The sequence below is a fragment of the Bison bison genome, unplaced genomic scaffold (genome assembly GCF_000754665.1).
Source record: "Bison bison bison isolate TAMUID 2011002044 unplaced genomic scaffold, Bison_UMD1.0 scf7180017864456, whole genome shotgun sequence".
NCBI lineage: Eukaryota > Metazoa > Chordata > Mammalia > Artiodactyla > Bovidae > Bison > Bison bison.
The window spans coordinates 15,680,435-15,699,613 of record NW_011495018.1 but is presented as its reverse complement, the minus strand read 5'-3'; the positions used below and the strand labels follow the sequence as shown (position 1 = coordinate 15,699,613).

Below are 19,179 nucleotides of genomic sequence, written 5' to 3'. Positions count from 1 at the left end.
TGCAGCAGTTTGAGCATTCTTTGGCATTGCCTTTCTTTGGGATTGGAATGAAAACTGACCTTTTCCAGTCCTGTGACCATTGCTGAGTTTTCCAAATTTGCTGGGCATATTGAGTGCAGCACTTTCACAGCATCATCTTTCAGGATTTGAAATAGCTCAACTGGAATTCCATCACCTCCACTGGCTTTGTTCATAGTGGTGCTTTCTAAGGCCCACTTGACTTCACATTCCAGGTTGTCTGGCTCTAGGTCAGTGATCACACCATCGTGATTATCTGGGTCATAAAGATCTTTTTTGTACAGTTATTCTGTGTTTTCTTGCCACCTCTTCTTATCACATCAAGTGGCCAAATACTGGAGTTTCAGCTTTAACATCAGTCCTTCCAATGAACACTCAGGACTGATCTCCTTTAGGATAGACTGGTTGGATCTCCTTGCAGTCCAAGGAACTCTCAAGAGTCTTCTCCAACACCACAGTTCAAAAGCATCGATTCTTCGGCACTCAGCTTTGTTTATAGTCCAACTCCCACATCCATACATGACTACTGGAAAAACTATAGCCTTGACTAAATGGACCTTTGTTGGCAAAGTAATGTCTCTGCTTTTTAATATGCTATCTATGTTGGTCATAATTTTCCTTCAAAGGAGTAAGTGTCTTTTAATTTCATGGCTGCAGTCACCATCTGCAGTGATTTTGGAGCCCAGAAAAATAAAGTCAGCCACTGTTTCCACTGTTTCCCCATCTATTTGCCATGAAGTAATGGGACCAGATAATAATACTTAACCTATTGGGGGCAAGATAGAAACCATCAAAGTGTTCAGTGTTTCCCTTTAGTTTTGCTTGATGTAATGCTTAGCTTCCTCATCATGTTTTACTTTAGGTTTTATGTTGCAAGGAACTGGCACAATTTGTTTTTTAAAAAGTAAGATAAGGTGTTATAATTTAAAGACAAAAATGGCTCTAACCCTAAACCTACAAATGTTGAGGAATTCCTATTAGCTTCAAATGACAGGCGTAGGATGAAAATGAAGAGGTGAATTTAAATTGGGGGGTACTACTCATATTCTAAAACATATAAAACATTTATGTAGTATGCTACAGAAAATTAGAGGTTAACTAAGAAACTCTCAGCATGTATTTATCTTTTTCTGATACTTACAGATTTTTTCAAAAGCAAAATCAAGCTAAATACCAATTTACATACACACTTTTTCATATCTCAAAACTACTTAGTGATGGTGGCGAAGTTAATTACATATTAGAAATGCGTAGAGCAGGTGTAAGAAAGCACCAGCATAAATACTGTCCGTAAATAGTTCATAAACATATTAAAGTCTGTCTTAACATATTATTTAGGAAGAAATGCCTTTTCTTCAAAGGTCCATTTTTATATATCATAAGACCTCAATGTAAGTGTTAGCTTTTTTCTTAATCACATATAATTTTATCTATACCTTGTATATTGCTTTTTCTTTCAAATTTTAGTAAATAAAATTTACCAATTTTACAATAACCATGGTCTATGCTTTTAAGCTTTAAAGCAACTATATAAACATTTAATTGTATATTTAGCATATAGTTTATGTTTTGCATAAATTGTATGTATAACAGCCTAGTTTATTAAGCAATTTTAACTTATTTTTGACTTCTTATTAAGCATTTCTGTAGAAGACCACTATTATTCAAATTAATGTTCATAAACTAGATTCAGTAACTATTATGTGAAAGAACATTCTCCCTTCACCCGCATCTTTAGGCTCGATTTCTATGGTACCTTTGACTTCTTCTTTTTCTTCAACCCTTGTGCCCCAGACAGACTCCACGTTGTGTGGTATCTGTACCCTCCTTTGTATTCCATTCCCCTTATTAGTTTAGGTCCTCGTGATTCCTCTTCTCTTCGGCTGCTGACGGAGGTTACAGATTACCTGTAATGTTATGTGTTGTTCTTTGTTGTTTAGTTGCTAGGTTGTGTCCGACTCTTTTGTGATTCCATGGACTGTAACCCCAGGTTCCTCTGTCCATACGATTTCCCAAGCAAGAAAACTAAGGTCTTGCCATTTCCTTCTCCAGGAGTTTTTCCTGACCTAGGGATCAAGCTCATTTCTCCTACATCGGCAAGCAGATTCTTTACCACCGAGCCACCCGGGAAGCCCTAAAATGGAATGGATTTTTATTAAATATTTGTTGAGTTAGTGAACGATTACCCTCCTTATATGCAGTCTCTCCATTTGTAATCCACCTTTATACCTCCTTTATCAGAAGACAAAGACACATGTTCTTCCCTCAAAATTCAGTGATTTTATGACCATTTCCAAAATTTTTCATTGCTTCCAGAGTATCTGGAAATAAATAAAAACTCCTTGACAAGACATTCAAGGCCTTTCATGCTCTGACCCTGAGGGATATTTCTGGTTTAATATCCTACCATGGTTCTCATATTCTACCACATCTTTACTTCTCTTCTTCTCTGTGTCCACAGTTAAGATTCTGACATTTTCCTAGTCAGCCAAGCTCCAGGAATTATATTAAAAACATATATAACTAACATTTAATAGTTATTTATATCAGGAATATTGCTAAGAAATTTCCCTAATGTTTTTCATTCTCTCCTAAGCATTCTTTCAAGTATGTACTATTACATCCATTTTACAGAGAAGTAAAAAAGACATAGGGCCAGAGAGTCATGTAAAAGGTTAAGCCAGCAAGTGATGGGACCAGAATTCAAATGTGGACTCCCAGATTCTTGTGCTCAAAAGCAAGTATGTACTTATTCTGTTGAATAAACAGTGGTCACCTCTTATGCATTTAAAAGCCATAATTGGACTGCCATTGTCTGGTTGTGTTTATCTTTACTTTAGCTTAACCCGTTGTAATAATTCCTAAATAGTTCATCTTCTCTCTTTTTTTTTCACTTGATCATTTGTTCTTCTCTATGATATTCACAATATTGTTTCTTTACACCTCATCTCCAGTCGCTTCTTTATATTAACCCAACTCTTCACCCGTTTTTCTGATGTTTACTTTCCTGGACATTACTGTGCCTCTGCACTCCATTACGCATTTTTCAAATGTCAGCTGAGGGGAAATTCAGCCTTAAAACTTGTACTTTCCATCCTGACTTCAGGCAGCGTTTGCACCTTCACGGTGATAGCCGTCAGTGTTTTTGTAATTTATTGTTCTCGTGTCTTTCTAAGTAGAATGTGAACTTCTTGATGAGAAAAGTTTTGTCTTACGTTTAAAAACTCATTTTATATTATCTTTGTGTCCCTATTACATAGTTAGTGGTACTGTGCTTGGTATGCAGTTAATCCATTGCTAAATTAGTTACTCAGAAAATATAATGTTTGTGTGATACGTTTTACTCACTTTCATATAATCCAAGAGAAAGTTGGAATTCAGACTTTCTGGCTAGATGGCTTTCACATTTCAACCAATTGTTTCACTTTAGAGCCAGAGGTAAAAAGCAGGTTATGATTTTTGGCATGTTAATTTTTCAGTTTTATTTTTCAGTAATAGAGGCAAGAAGCAATATTGACTCAAAGTATATATATTGTTTTTCTCTAAATGAGGGTTAGTTTTAATAATTATAAATGGTGTTTCAGTCTGAACCTATAACATATATTGAGTAATAATCCAGTATTTTGTATGTAAATTTTTCATTAAGTACTGATAAAAGGAGTTATATGAAGTTTGGATAAGGAATAAAATGGAATTTGTGTAATTCTTTTCAGTTTCTAGTTTTTCAGACAATACAATAGAATCTTGGTGTCTGACTTCCCTAAGCTTACCATCTACATTTCACTTCACTAACCTATTAATTTGGGGTCATTTTAGTGAATGTATCATCCTATAAATGTTTTCAGCTGACATCAAAAATATTTATTTCCCTATACTATATGATTTGTGTATTTAATGATTTTAAGAGTATATTTTGTTTATTCTTCTATCTGCCAGCAGTTAACTCTTTCAAGTTCAAAGCTGTATTGTGATTATGAATCCCATTGTTGGTAATAGAAGGCATTTGGATAATTCTTCACATGGGGTGACTTTTCTTTTAAAAGTAGGGACTAATATTTTCTTGAGAAATAAAATCATTTTTTATTTTATATATTGTTAACCACGTCCCTTCACTCAAAAGTATAAAAACAAACCCTTAGTAACATACAAGAAAAACAAGGAACTCTTCAAATGCAGTTAGCATGTTATTACTGACTTACAAGTAGAATGCATAAAAGTGTATTTTATTGTCTGTTTTTAAGTGTAGATATATTTAATCTTTTCAAAGTCAAAAAGGTCTATTAATTTTGGGGAGCATAATTTTACACAGAAAAGTTGTTTAGGATATTCTTTCAAATTTGTTTTTTTCCTTCTTATCTCTCAATTAAATATCATAGGCTTGATGTCCCTCTTTTCCTTAAACATTTTTGGATTTATTTTTTAAAACCTGGGAATTCTCTTACCTACATTATAGTTACAGAAATCAGGCCAGTAACATTGATGCTTATTGTTATTAAACATAGAACTTAGTGCACACAAGATACGACTCTACAGTGAATATCACCAGATGGTCAACACCAAAATCAGATTGATTATATTATTTGCAGCCAAAGATGCAGAAGCTCTATACATCAGCAAGAACAGGACCTAGTGCTGACTGTGGCTCAGGTCATGAGCTCCTTATTGCAAAATTCAGGCTTAAATTGAAGAGAGGGGTAGGCTCTTGAGAGTCCCTTGGACAGTAAGGAAATCAAACTCATCAGTCCTAAAGAAAATCAACCCTGTTCACTGGAGGGTCTGATGCTGAAGCTGAAGCTCCTTTACTTTGGCCACCTGAAGCAAAGACCCAGTTCATTGGAAAAGACCCTTACACTGGTAAAGATTGAGGTTAGGCAGAGAAGGAGGTGACAAAGGTTGAGATGGTTGGATGGCATCATTGACTCAATGGACATGAGTTTGAACAAACCCTGGGAGATAGTGAAAGACAGGGAAGGCTGGCGTGCTGTAGTCCATGGGGGTCACAAAGAGTCAGACACCGCTGAGCAACCGAACAACAAGAGGGACAACCACTAGACCATTCAGGTATGACCTAAAACAGAGCCCTTATGATTATACAGTGGAGGTGACAAATAGATTCAAGGGATGAGATTTGGTAGACGGAGTGTCTGAAGAACTATGAATGGAATGTTGTGACATTGTACAGGAGATGGTGATCATAACCATCCCCAAGAAAAAGAAATGCAAGAAAGCAAAGTTGTTATCTGAGAAGACTTTACAAATAACTGATAAGAGAAGCAAAAGGCAAAGGAGAAAGGAAATGATATACCCAACTGAATGCAGAGTTCCAGAGAAGAGCAAGAAGAGGTAAGAAAGCCTTCCCAAGTGAACAATGCAAAGAAATAGAGGGAAACAACAGAATGGGAAAGACTAGAGATTTCTTCAAGAAAATTGGAGATACCAAGGGAACATTTCATGCAAAGATGGGCACAGTAAAGGACAGAAATGGCAAGTACCTAACAGAAGCAGAAGAGATTAAGAAGAGGTGGCAAGAACACACAGATGAACTGTACGAAAAGGTCTGAATGAACCAGATAACCATGATGGTCTGGTCACTCACTTAGAGCCAGACATCCTGGCGTGCGAAGTGAAGTAGGCCTTAGGAAGCATGACTATGAACAGAGCTAGTTGAGGTGATGGAATTCCAGGTGAGCTGTTTAAAAACCTAAACGATAATGCTGTAAAAGTGCTGCACACAGTATGTCAACACATTTGGAAAACTCAGCCGAGGCTACAGGACTGGGAAAGGTCGGTTTTAATTCTAATTCCAAAGAAAGGCAATGCCAAAGAATGTTGGAAAGTTTTGCTCATTTCACATGCTGGCAATGTAATACTCAAAATCCTTCAAGCTAGGCTTCAACAGTAGGTGAACTGAGAACTTCCAGATGTATAAGCTGGATTTAGAAAAGGCAGAGGAACCAGAGATTAAATTGCCAACATCTGTTGGATCATAGGAAAAGCAAGGGAACTCAAAAAAAAAAAAAAGAAACCATCTACTTCTGCTTCACTGACTACATTAAGCCTTTGAATATGTAGATCACAACAAACTGTGGAAAATTCTTAAAGAGATAGGAACACAAAACCACCTTACCTCTCTCCTGAAACCTGTATGCGGGTCAAGAAACAACAGTTAGAACCAAACGTGGGACAGACTAGTTCCAAATTGGGGAAGGAGTATGTCAAGGCTGTATATTGTCACCCTGCTTGTTTAACTTATATGCAGAGTATATCATGAGAAACGCTGGACTGGAAGAAGCACAAGCTGGAATCAAGATTGCAGGGAGAACAATCAATAACCTCACATACACAGATGACACCACCCTTATGGCAGAAAGTGAAGAGGAACTAAAGAGCCTTTTAATGAAGGTTGAAAGAGGAGAGTGAAAAAGCTGACTTAAAACTCAGCATGCAAAAAACAAAGATCATGGCTTCCGGTCCTGTCACTTCATGGCAAATAGATGGGAAATAATGGAAACTGTGATAGACTTTATTTTCTTGTGCTCCAAAATCACTGTGGACAATGACTGCAGCCATGAACTTAAAAGACATTTGCTCCTTGAAAGAAAAGCTATGACCAACCTAGACATCTGTTATAAAGCAGAGACATTACTTTGTGGACAAAGGTCCATATTGTCAAAGCTCTTGTTTTTCCAGTAGTCGTGTATGGATGTGAGAGTTGGACCATAAAGAATGTTGAGCACTAAATAATTGATTATTTTGAACTGTGATTTTGGAGAAGACTCTTGAGAGTCCCTTAAACTGGAAGGAGATCAAACCAGGCAACCCTGAAGAAAATCAACCTTGAATATTCACTGGAAGAGCTGATGCTGAAGCTGAAGCTCCCAATACTTTGGCCACCTGATGCGTAGAGCTGATTTATTAGAAAAGACCCTGATGCTGGGAAGGATTGAAGCCAGGAGAAGAAGTGGGCAACATGGGATGAGATGGTTGGATGGTGTTACCTATTCAATGGACATGAGTTTGAGTAGGCTCTGGAGATGGTGAAGGACACGGTTGCCTGGCGTGCTTCAGTCCATGGGGTTGCAAGGAGTCAAACATGACTGAATGACTGAACAATTAGAGAAACAGCAAACCCCCCAAGCTACAAGAGTGGTACCACCAAACTCCTTCCCTGGGAATTACCCTCAGCATCTCAGCATCAAGCTGCTGTAGCTTAGAATTGCTTCTGTGAGCATCTGTGCTTTGTCTTGATTTATTTTGTACATTCTTAGCAAGATGTGTCCTATGCTAATATCCCCTTTGTTTTACACCATTTCAATTTAGGAAAGGTTTCATAGACTGTTCTGCTTTAGGGTGTCCTAGGAAACCTGTCTGGCCTATTTTTGCATGTCTCTAGATGGTGACTGCAGCCATGAAATTAAAAGACGCTTACTCCTTGGAAGGAAAGTTATGACCAACCTAGATAGCATATTCAAAAGCAGAGACATTACTTTGCCAACAAAGGTCCATCTGGTCAAGGCTATGGTTTTTCCTGTGGTCATGTATGGATGTGAGAGTTGGACTGTGTAGAAGGCTGAGCGCCAAAGAATTGATGCTTTTGAACTGTGGTGTTGGAGAAGACTCTTGAGAGTCCCTTGGACTGCAAGGAGATCCAATCAGTCCATTCTGAAGGAGATCAGCCCTGAGACTTCTTTGGAAGGAATGATGCTAAAGCTGAAACTCCAGTACTTTGGCCACCTCATGCGAAGAGTTGACTCATTTGAAAAGCCTCTGATGCTGGGAGGGATTGGGGGCAGGAGGAGAAGGGGATGACAGAGAATGAGATGGCTGGATGGCATCACTGACTCGATGGACGTGGTCTAGTGAACTCCGGGAGTTGGTGATGGACAGGGAGGCCTGGTGTGCTGCGATTCATGGGGTCACAAAGAGTCGGACACGAGCAACTGAACTGAACTGACTGACAGCCTGTGAGCTCACAAAGAATCGGACATGACTTAGTAACTGGACAACAACATTGAAAATACTACAGTTTGGCTTTGTGTGACATTTCTTCATCATAACATTTGATTACACACTTTTGGCAGAAATACCTATGCAGTTATGCTAAATTCTTCTCACCATATCAGGAATTACATGCTGTCGTCTTTCAGTAAATGGTAGTGTTCACTATGAACATTTGGTTAAAGTGGTGTCTGCCAGATTTCTTCACTATGAAATTACTATTTTCTCCTTTAATGGAAAAATGTCTTGTAGGAGATATTTTGGGAGTATGTGAATATTGTATTACTTTTCAAACTTTGATCCACTATTTTTATGATTTTTTTTTCCAAATGGAGATTTTCTAATTCTGTCATCCTTTCTACAATATCAGTTAGATTTTTTCTACAGTGAAAAGGTTTCTCTTCTCTGTTTTGTCTGTCTGTGAATTTTATCTGTGTATATATCTGTGCTTCTATGTATTTGTCTGTGTATCTATGTTTTTACAATTCAATGCAACTTTTAAAAATAATCTCATTGAAAGCAATGCAGATTTGAAAAGAGACATGATAAAAATTCAATAATTTGGAATTTAGAATTTGAACTTGAGCCAAGCAGTAATTTTGGGTGGTAGACCTGAATATGGGAAAAAAAACGCCTGGTATTTCACTTATTATTGATGTTTGGTTTGTGAATAGATTCTAATACTATGTGGCATTCTTGCCTCTTCTCTAGCACAGGGTATTAACATTTTGCCCTACTTTTTTAGCTGAATGAAAGCTACAGATTAAAGAAAGAAAATATAAGAAGTCAAAGTTGAAGAGGGCAAAAACTAATGGGTAGTGATTAGGGGTGTTCAAGAAATTTATCTTGCTAGTGTTAGAAAATGAAATATGACTAAAGTTACTCATTTATCCAAGCGAAATACAAGATATTAAAAATACAATTCCAGGACAGTTGGGTTGAAATTAATTTTGGTCAAAATTTTTCAGTGTTTATGCCTGACCCTCTTCTGTCAAAAAGGAAAACCAAAACCTTGTTTTTAATACATTTTATTTCTTTATTTACAGCTGTGTTGGATCTTTGTTGCTGTGTGGGTTTTTCTCTGGTTGTGGCGAGCAGGGGCTGCTGGCTAATTGCAGCGTGCAGGCTTCTCTTTGCACTGGCTTCTCTTGTTGCGGAGCACGGGCTCCGGGACACAGCAGCTTCCGTGGTTGTGGTGTGTGGTCTTAGGGGGCTCCTGTGCTCTGGAGCATAGGTTCAGTAGTTGTGGCACTCGAGCTTAGTTGCCACTATCTGGGATCTTCCCAGATCAGGGATTGAACCTGTGTCTCCTACATTGGCAAATGGAGTCTTTACCACTGAGCCACCAGGGAAGCCCCCTTGTTGGTTTTAAATGAGAGCTTAGTTTTTAACATTCACTCAGAATGTAAAACTGACAAGTTATGTGACTCCAGGCTTTCTGATTGTATTTCTGGAGTTGGCATTTTTTTTTTTTCTCTAAAGGATCAGAGAATAAATGATTATTTTTTGACCCAGGTGTTATTGTTGCTTTACTGCTGCCTCCTCTGCTTCCTCTTTCCCTCCAGCTTCAACTCCTCCTCCTTCTTCACAATTGTTTCCATACGTAGAAACTGTTCTCAAGTTATGAGCCATTTAAAATAGGAAATGAGGACTTGGCCTCACAGATATAGTTTACTAATTCTTAAACAGATGGTTAAGAGTTTGTTTTTTTTCATTTTTCAATATGTTAGATGGCTTTGAAATGTAAAATATGAAACTTACAGCCCTCCTGTCACTTTAAGACTTTTCAGTCTGTAATTTAAATCCTCAAAACAGCGCCATTTACTTGGCAGTTCCAGTCCTTAAGTTGTAGATTACTGTTCACCATCATATCCCAGAGTAGCTCTAGAGTACCGCCTTTCACCCAGTAGCATCCAACAACTGGAACAAGGACAGGATAACTGAGTTTCACTGTACTTCACTTTCTGGGGAAAGGATCATTTCTTAATTTCTCATTTACTCTGTATTTAGGCAAATACAGGTGCCCAGTATCCCAAGTAAACAAAGTAATCTCATAAATGAAATGACATATTTTAAATTATGAGACTTATCTTTCCAGAAGCAAACAAAATCGTACTCTAAGTAACAGGTTAATATGTGATAATATTTGTACTTTTTGAGTTTTTAGAGAGAAAAATCAGATTGCTAAGATATTGATATCGACATTTCATATTTATTTTATTTCAACTATGTTTTTTTCCTATTTGCATAAGCCACAGATAGTGAATATTTGAACTTAGAACTGTAAATAAAAATATAAGAAGGAAAATATAATTTTAAGTCATGTGGCTGTTTGAACATTTGTCTTTGCCAGAATTCATACTATATGTGAAACCTGATGTATATCTACTAAATATCAAGTATAATTATGCGAGAAATGTAGAAAGGAAATTAAATGGACATGATTTCCCAACTCCCAGAAGTTGTATGTGTTTGTGAGAAATAGCAATGATGTAGAAATTAAAGCTCTAAGCAAGTAAACTGACTTTGAAACAAATACTGCCAGTGACTACTGTTCGATTTCAGTTTTCTAAGTATGTTCTTTATATACAATTTATTTAAATAACTTTTATAGCATTTGTTTTCCTATCCTTATTTTTTAGTTTTGGTTATAAGTTGATATTGAAAATTTATATTATAGGGAAACAGAAATACCATGTGACCACATAATGTTCCTCTAGTGTATATCTAAGCTGTAAAATCATCATATAAAATTTACCAAATAAAAGGCCACAGTATGATGATTTTATAGGTGCTTATTCAGCATAAAAAGATAACCCCAAATGCTGACAAAAACAGAATAATTTCAACATTGTCATGTCATAAAATATACATTTTAAACAATTGAATTTAAAATACATTTGTGCCATTTTAGCCCAAAGTATAGTACCTCAAGGGAATTCTCTCAAAATGAGTTTACATTGAAAAGTATTTTAACACAATTTTTTTCTATCTCAGAAATTATTAAAGTTACTATACAATGATAATTCTTTAAAGAAACACTGCAAGTATGACATTATTTAGCTCTGCCATAAGGATAAATAAAATGTTTACCCAGCTTTTAAAATATTAATGTATATCATTTGTTTTTTAGTGTCGTTTTGAATACAAATAGTATTACTATGAAACTTCAAGTTAATATTAAAAGATATCATGTGATATTCATTTACTATTTATGATGTTACCTGTCATCAGTACATCTGAGTTCCTTTTTTGCTCACGATAATTTCCTTTTCCTTGCATTTCTGTACCTTGTCATTCATTTCTGTGGTTCTCATATATTGTGTTTCCAGAGTTTATTCACAAATGTAATCTGATCTATTTGCATATTCTTTATGAAGGAAAAACACTGTTATGTAGAAATCTTTTCTAATAAAGAAAACCTCAGTTCACTTCAGTAGCTCAGTTGTGTCCGACTCTTTGTGACCCCATGGACTGCAGCACGCCTGTCTATCACCAACTCCCAGAGCTTACTCAGACTCATGTCCATCAAGTCAGTGATGTCATCCAACCTTCTCATCCTCTGTCATCTTCTCCTTCCGTCTTCAATCTTTTCCAGCATCAGGGTCTTTTCATATGAGTCAGTTCTTTGCCTCAGGTGGCCAAAGTATTGGAGTTTCAGCTTCAGCCATCAGTCCTTCCAGGGAATATTCAAGATTGATTTCCTTTAGGATTGACTGGTTGGATTTCCATGCAGTTCAAGGGACTCTCAAGAGTCTTCTCCAACACCACAGTTCAAAAGCATCAATTCTTAGGCACTCAGCTTTCTTTATAGTCCAACTCTCATGTCCATACATGACTGCTGGAAAAATCATAGCTTTGACTAGATGGACATTTGTTGGCAAAGTAATGTCTCTGCCTTTTAATATGCTGCCTAGGTTGGTTATAGCTTTTCTTCCAAGGAGCAAGTATCTTTTGATTTCATGGCTGCAGTCACCATCTGCACTGACTTTGGAGCCCCCCAAAATAAAGTCTCTCACTATTTCCATTGTTTCCCCATCTATTTGCCGTGAAATGATAGGACCGGATACCATCGTCTTAGTTTTCTGAATGTTGAGTTTTAAGCCAACTTTGTCACTCTCCTGTTTCACTTTCATTAAAAGCCTCTTTAGCTCTTCTTTGCTTCTTGCCATAATGGTAGTGTCATCTGAGGTCATTGATATTTCTCCCGGCAGTCTTGATTCCAGCTTGTTCTTCATCCAGTCCAGCATTTCCCATGATGTACTCTGCATATAAGTTAAATAAGCAGGGTGACAATATTCATCCTTGACGTACTCCTTTTCCAATTTGGAACCAGTCTGTTGTTCCATGTCCAGTTCTAACTGTTGCTTCTTGACCTGCATACAGATTTCTTAGGCAGGTAAGGTGGTCTGGTATGCCTATCTCTGGAAGAAAGAAAATCTTGAAAGAAAATCTCATCTCTTGAAGAAAGCAAACCGAGGTTCATAAAAATCTACCTACTACCAATATTATTTTTTGTGTGTATGTAGGGTTGTATGTTTTTACTGTACATTAATTATGTGTTTTTTCAAAGCGAGTGATCATAAGCAATGAGAAGCTTAGTTTCTGCAATATTTTGCCACATAGATTTTATACCCTAGGAATACAAATTAATTAGATCAGTGGTTCTCAGTGGGGATAAATGTGGGGATGACAATTATCTTTGTAATTATTAAGTTCTAATGGATCCTATTAAAATAATTAAAAAAGAGGCAGAAGACAATAGGTATCCTGAATGCACAAGCAAATAACTCCACATGACAGTATTTTATATTTTGATCAAAATAGTGACTCATTATCTCATTTTTAAACGTGTATGAAAATCAGGAAAAAGCCAAATAATTTCATTTTTATCAGTAGAATTGTTTAACTAGCTGATTGTGTGAAGAAACACAATAGTTCTCATTAAAGGTTTTTTAAAGTCCTAATGGCATGATCAGCCCTATCTTTTTAAAACATGTCTGAAGGTTGAGGAAATTGTAGTCGAACTGAAGGTGGAATGATCAGTTACTGAATTATATTGGTATCAGTCAGAGTGTGAGTGACAGGACTTGAGTGATGGCTATCACCGTGGAAAGGAAAGGTCAGATACAAGAAAGATGCTTCCTTGTAGAATCTAGAATGGACTGGCTGATTAGATGTTTGGCACAATGAAGTAGGAGGTTTGTGTCCTAAATATTTGGAACACTGATCTTTAACAAAGGAATGTGGAGTAAGAAAATGAAATGAGTTCATATAAACCAAATTCACTGGGCATAACTATTATACTGTGGCATGTTTCAGGTAGTATTCCGGAATACTAAAACTGAGAATGACTTTAGAAGTTTAAAAGAATGATTTTTGGGCAAATAAACTTTTTATACAATACATAACACTATATTTTATTGTTGACAGTGGTAACAGTAGTGGAGGTAATAGTTACTAAGTCCTTGATATGTGTTCAGAATTTAAAATACATTATCTCATTTAATTCTCACAAAAGTCCCAAGAATATCTCCCTGCTTTTGAAGACAGAGAGACTAAGACTAGGAGGTTATATAAATTGCCCAAGGTCAACAAACTAGTGATTATAGATGTGCATTTTGTAGCTAAGTTGTTTGACTCTAAAGATCTTGTGCTCTTTGAAACTCATTTTATTAAGTAGATGTTCCAAATTAGAAATGGAAAAACATCCAGAAAAGGATGAGATAAATATTTGGATCCACACTAGACTTCGGGATACTCCAAAGACTTTGAAGTGTTTCACAAAAAATTTTAAATGAGTAACTTAACTTCCCTTTAATTAAAAATAACCCATATCATAACCCTAGTTTTTGGGTGGCAAGAGGATAATCGATGATTTTAAAAATAAGATAATAAAATCTTCCCTGAAATGTGATGTACATGTTTGTGATGGGGAATGTTCAATATCATTTTGGTTTTGACTTACAGCTTGTACATGCAGTGGCCATGCAAATATTTGTCATATGCACACAGGAAAATGTTTCTGCACAACTAAAGGAATAAAAGGTGATCAATGCCAATTGTAAGTAAAAATTACTTTATAGAACTTTTGTGGGTTAAATTTCTGCTGTAGAAGTAATTACTACAGGTTTCCCTTTGAAGTTTAGTGTTGTGTTAGTTAAGCAACCAATATTATTATCAACTATGCTGATTTGCATTTTATCAATCTTCATAAAAGTTAAGCCTTTAAATGACAATTTTGTGGAAGTTTTAAAACAGAGCCCATAGAATATTTGTCTTTTGTACCTTTCTGATAAAAAGAAATATTTTTATTTTTTCTAGAACATCTTATATATGAAATCTCAAATTTGGGTGGCTATCTTTATAATTTTCCTCTACATTTTGTTAAAGAACTGAAATTCAATGTTTCTGTGCATTTCTTTGTTTTAAATCTTTTATTATTAATCCTGATCATCAAAATCTCATTAAGCCTTTCCGTTGGTTTCTTATACTCATTTTCTTTTGTTTCTCTGTTGTTTCATTAGACATGAACCCACTCTTGTTGTTACTCTGCTTTTAGTAGTTCGTGAGTGGTTTTTGTCTTTTTGTAATTTAGTTGTTAATCTGAAGATTGATTCTCGTCCATCTCCAAAAGAAGTAACTTTAAACACAAGTTGTTTTAGGTTATTTAAATGATTTTTCTTACTCATATTCTTTATATATTAAAGTCATTTTGATAGTTTTTAATTATTTATCTGCATGCACTTGTCTTTGTATTAGAGATAATATACTGTATTTGACATAAACCACATAATTATTTTAAAAGTTAAGAAAGCATCTCCAAAACTATATCTATCTATATATAAATAAAAGTTTATATCCAAAGAAACCTGTTAGCCTTGGAAAATGATCTTTCTGCTTGTTTTTACTTAGAACAAATATATTATTTGCTGTAGAATTATCCTGCATTTTTCATGTTAGATGATCCTGTCTTTGGCTAGTCTCTGAGGTGTCATAGATTTTCAAGAGAAGGTGAGCAGAACAAGTTTTTATTCCTTCTCCATAGTCTCTAAACTTAAAAGTAAAGTCAAAGCGTAAGATCACAGGGAAATTCCTGTTAAGGAAGGCTATTTTGTTCTCAGTACCAATTCAATTAAGCGGAGTCCTATGCTTTAAGTCAGAGATGCCACCGGTATTTTGCAATGCCATTTACTGGTTGTTATAAGCAGGGCTAACTTGGTGGTCATGTGACACGTGCATTTGCACAGGGCCTCGTGCTTAGAAGAGCTTCTTGCCTGATTCAATGTTCTGCTGTTGCCATATTAAAATTTTAATAGATTCTTAACAAGAGCCCTTCATTTTCATTTGCCCTGGTTCCTTGCTTTCCCTTTTCCTAGTGATTTATGTAGTAGATCTTGGTCTTAAGCAACAAATATTTTTGTTGAGCTTCTAATATCATTTTAAACACTGACAGTTTAAATTTGTACTTTATTTTTTCATAAATGGCATATTCATCCATAATAATTATCTCTTATGTGATGTAGTACTTTAGTAACACATTTTTGATTCCAGGTGAAAGAGACAGTATTTTAATTCACTGAACTCATCGGTTTGTAAGCTTAGATGTACGGTTATAAAATTTGACATATGCATGAAATATTAGAAAAATAATTTATGTATTTCTGAATGATGAAAGTACATTTTACTGCTACTTACTATAATTAGGGGAAATTTTTTACAAGTATGGGAGAAATCAGAATACTGAATTGTGGGCATATTTTGTAGATAGTTTTTTTGTTTGTTTTCTTTTTTCTTTTCTTTAAAAATTAATTTATTTATTTTAATTGGAGGCTAATTACTTTGCAATATTGCAGTGGTTTTTGCCATATATTAACATGAATCAGCCATGGGTGTACATGTGTTCCCCATCCTGAACTCCCTTCCTACCTCTCTCCCCATCCCATCCCTCAGGGTCATCCCAGTGCTCTGGCCCTGAGCACCCTGTCTCATGCATCAAATCTGGACTGGTGATCTATTTCACATATGGTAAAATACATGTTTCAATGCTATTCTCTCAAATCGTCCCACCCTCACCTTCTCCCACAGAGTCTAAAAGTCTGTTCTTTACATCTGTGTCTCTTTTGCTATTTGCATATAGGGTCATTGTTACCATCTTTCTAAATTCCATAAATATGCGTTAATATACTGTATTGGTGTTTTTCCTTCTGACTTACTTCACTCTGTCTGAGTTTTTATAGATAGAATTACTCTCATTGCTTTTTCATTTTACTTGTTTTATTTATTTATATTTATATTTGTAATTATTTACATAATATAATATATTTATAAAATAAAAGTGTTTACATTACATATTTATATTAAATACCTATATTTATTTTGCTATAAATATTTGTTTTCTTTATTTTACTGTGGGGCAGTGGTGACATTAGCATCCTCACAAATTTTTTTTGAAGTTAATTGATTTTTTTTTTTTTTTTAGTTGCACTAGGTCTTCTCTAGTTGGGGTGAGTGAGGGCTACTCTTCGTTGCAATGCATGCTCTTCTCATTGGTGCATCTCTTGGTGCAGACCTCGGACTCTAGGGTGCTTGGGCTCATTAGTTGCCTTGTGTGAACTCAGTGGTTGTGATTCCAGGGCTTAGTTGCCATGCGGTACGTGGAATCGTTCCAGGCCAGTGATTGAACCCATGTCCCCTGCATTGGCAGGTGGATTCTTAACCACTGGACTGCCAGGGAAATGTAGGGTCCTCATTCTTAACGTAATTTCCTGCCATGTGCTTATACTGGAAAAAACGCTCTTGTTAGGAAGCAAAGCTAGTCACTCATGTCAGTAGACAATCATTAAATGAGTGCTTCTTACTATTAATGAAGATGAATAACACATGGCTTTTACTTCAGTGGAGACACTACGCAAAATATACTACACTACTTTCTTACATTAGTGCTTTGAGATGCTTATGAATGTGCCTTTCCTTCTTTCCAGGATAATTTCTGTTTGGCTTTAAGCAAAGAGTTGCAAAGAGATGGATACCACTGAGCAACAGAACAACAACAAATGTAGTTAGAAGGGGGCTTCCCAGGTGGCACTAGTGGTAAAGAATCCACCTAATGCTGGAGATGTAAAGACAGGTTCGATCCCTGGGTCAGGAAGATCCCCCAGAGGAGGGCATGACAGCCCACTCCAATATTCTTGCCTGTAGAATTCCATGGACAGAGGAGCCTGGCGAGCTACAGTCCATAGGGTTACAGAGAGTTGGACATGACTGAAGCAACTTAGCACAGCATGCACATGTAGCTAGACATCACATCTTCTGGTAGATTTTTCATAACCTCTCCAAACTGAAATTGAGTCTCTTCCTATTTATGAATTTTTCCAATGTATGATGTGTGTACTTGCTTGTATCCTTTATTGGGTGAAACTCTTTGGGGACTGTTGCATCAGTACCACAGTGTAAATGCTCAACAAATTTATTTAATGGAATAGAATGAAGAAAATACTGAATGAGGACTGAAAGGAATGATTGATTTATCATGGAAGAATAAGGATAGTTAGAACAGGGCATATTTAAGATGAAAATTGGAGAGAGTTCAAGTTTTCTGAGTATAGAATATAGTAAAGGGAAGGGGAAACAACATTAGTAAAGCAAAGAAGTAAACATGAACATGATCATAGCATTTCTAGTTTTTGCTCAAGGATGTAGAGAGCTGGAAAAAGCATCATTCCCACCTTTACAATGAAAGAAGTAAAGCTGGGCAAATGCAGATTCATGAGTTTTCTTGAAAGCGTTGGAGTCCTGAGATTATAGGGTGACCAAATGGCCAGAAATCTAAAGAGAAGCAAGAGTTTTCAGGGAGAGATGATAAATACTGACTAACATGGAGTGAAGCCAACAGGAAGCTTAAATGTCCAGTTGATAAATTAGTGCTCAAGTGCTCATCATCAATAATATGAAGGTCTTGGGAATGTGGAGTTGCAGGTCCCCACCCTTTTTAGTCTTTCTATGAACCCCGCGGGAAATAATTAGAGAAAATTTTAACAATGCATTTCCTGTGGTGTAAGATAGGGGGAGAGGAATAGCAGACATCCTGGGCAGGCCTACAATATGGGGTCAAAATATTTATTTAAAGGAACACCAAATTATTAATCTTGCCATGGTAGAGTCCTCATTCTGGCACTGGCCTGAACACAGTTGGAACCCAAAATTGGTAAGTTAAAAAAATGAATTTAGTGAAAATACAAGCTAACATGAAATGAGTGAAAATTGTTTCTCTGGAAAATTTTTTCAATTTGAGGAGCAACATGCAGACTTTAAGGAAAACACATATTTTTCCTGTAAAATTTCTCAGTTAACAATGTGAAGGTGATGCTTGTTTGCATTATGTACAATACAATGTCTGTCATTTTCAATGCGTGTTTAAAGAAGGTCAGAAGTTTTAAGAAGGTCAGTGGTTCATTTATTTTTCTTTCAACCTCTGACAATACTTCTGATAGATACGGATGTTTCTTGGTGGGAAATAAAAGATTTCAGATGAAAATAGGTGGAAGAAGTTTTGATAAAATATTATGGTATATACTTATATCGTCTGGCCAACTCCCATGGTTTCACCATGACTACAGTAGTTACTTTCCTGTACCTTTCAATATTCTGCATAAAGAATGAAGATCTTTGTTACTCTTTTAGTTGCAAAGCTACTCATTTCTACTCAGGTACAAACAGGAAGTGTAAGTCAATAATATGTTATATATTGTACCCAGTAAGTATGAAGCTCAAAATATTTTGGTTGGACAAAGGAAACATCCATTTATTAGGTCAGTGGTTCTCAGTGATGATGGAATGGCATCTCTAGAACTTAATGAATTTTCCTAAACCAATACAATATTGTAAAGTAATTAGCCTCCAATTAAAATAAATAAATTTATATTAAAAAAATTAGATAGTGCTACGGCCTTTGGAGATGAATCATAGCCCCTTTGTTAGCATGGAAACTTATAGGACCAGGTTATAAATGGAATTTTGGTCTGATAAAGAATTCCGAATAATGATAGTGAAATTGATCCAAAATCTTGAAACTAAAATGGAATCACAGATAAATAGCCTGGAGACAAGGATTGAGAAGATGCAAGAAAGGTTTAACAAGATCGGAAGAAATAAAAAAGAGTC

The 19,179-nt window shown here is 35.9% G+C and overlaps 1 protein-coding gene across 2 annotated transcripts in view; it reads left to right on the top strand.

The window, feature by feature from the left end:
- ATRNL1 (attractin-like 1) overlaps window positions 1–19,179 on the top strand; it is a 779,810-nt gene that overhangs the window by 200,539 nt on the left and 560,092 nt on the right. For both annotated transcript variants that reach the window (XM_010859292.1, XM_010859293.1), the window contains exon 20: window positions 13,987–14,080. In XM_010859292.1, coding sequence (XP_010857594.1) covers window positions 13,987–14,080 — 94 coding nt within the window. The remainder of the gene's footprint in view (window positions 1–13,986; window positions 14,081–19,179) is intronic.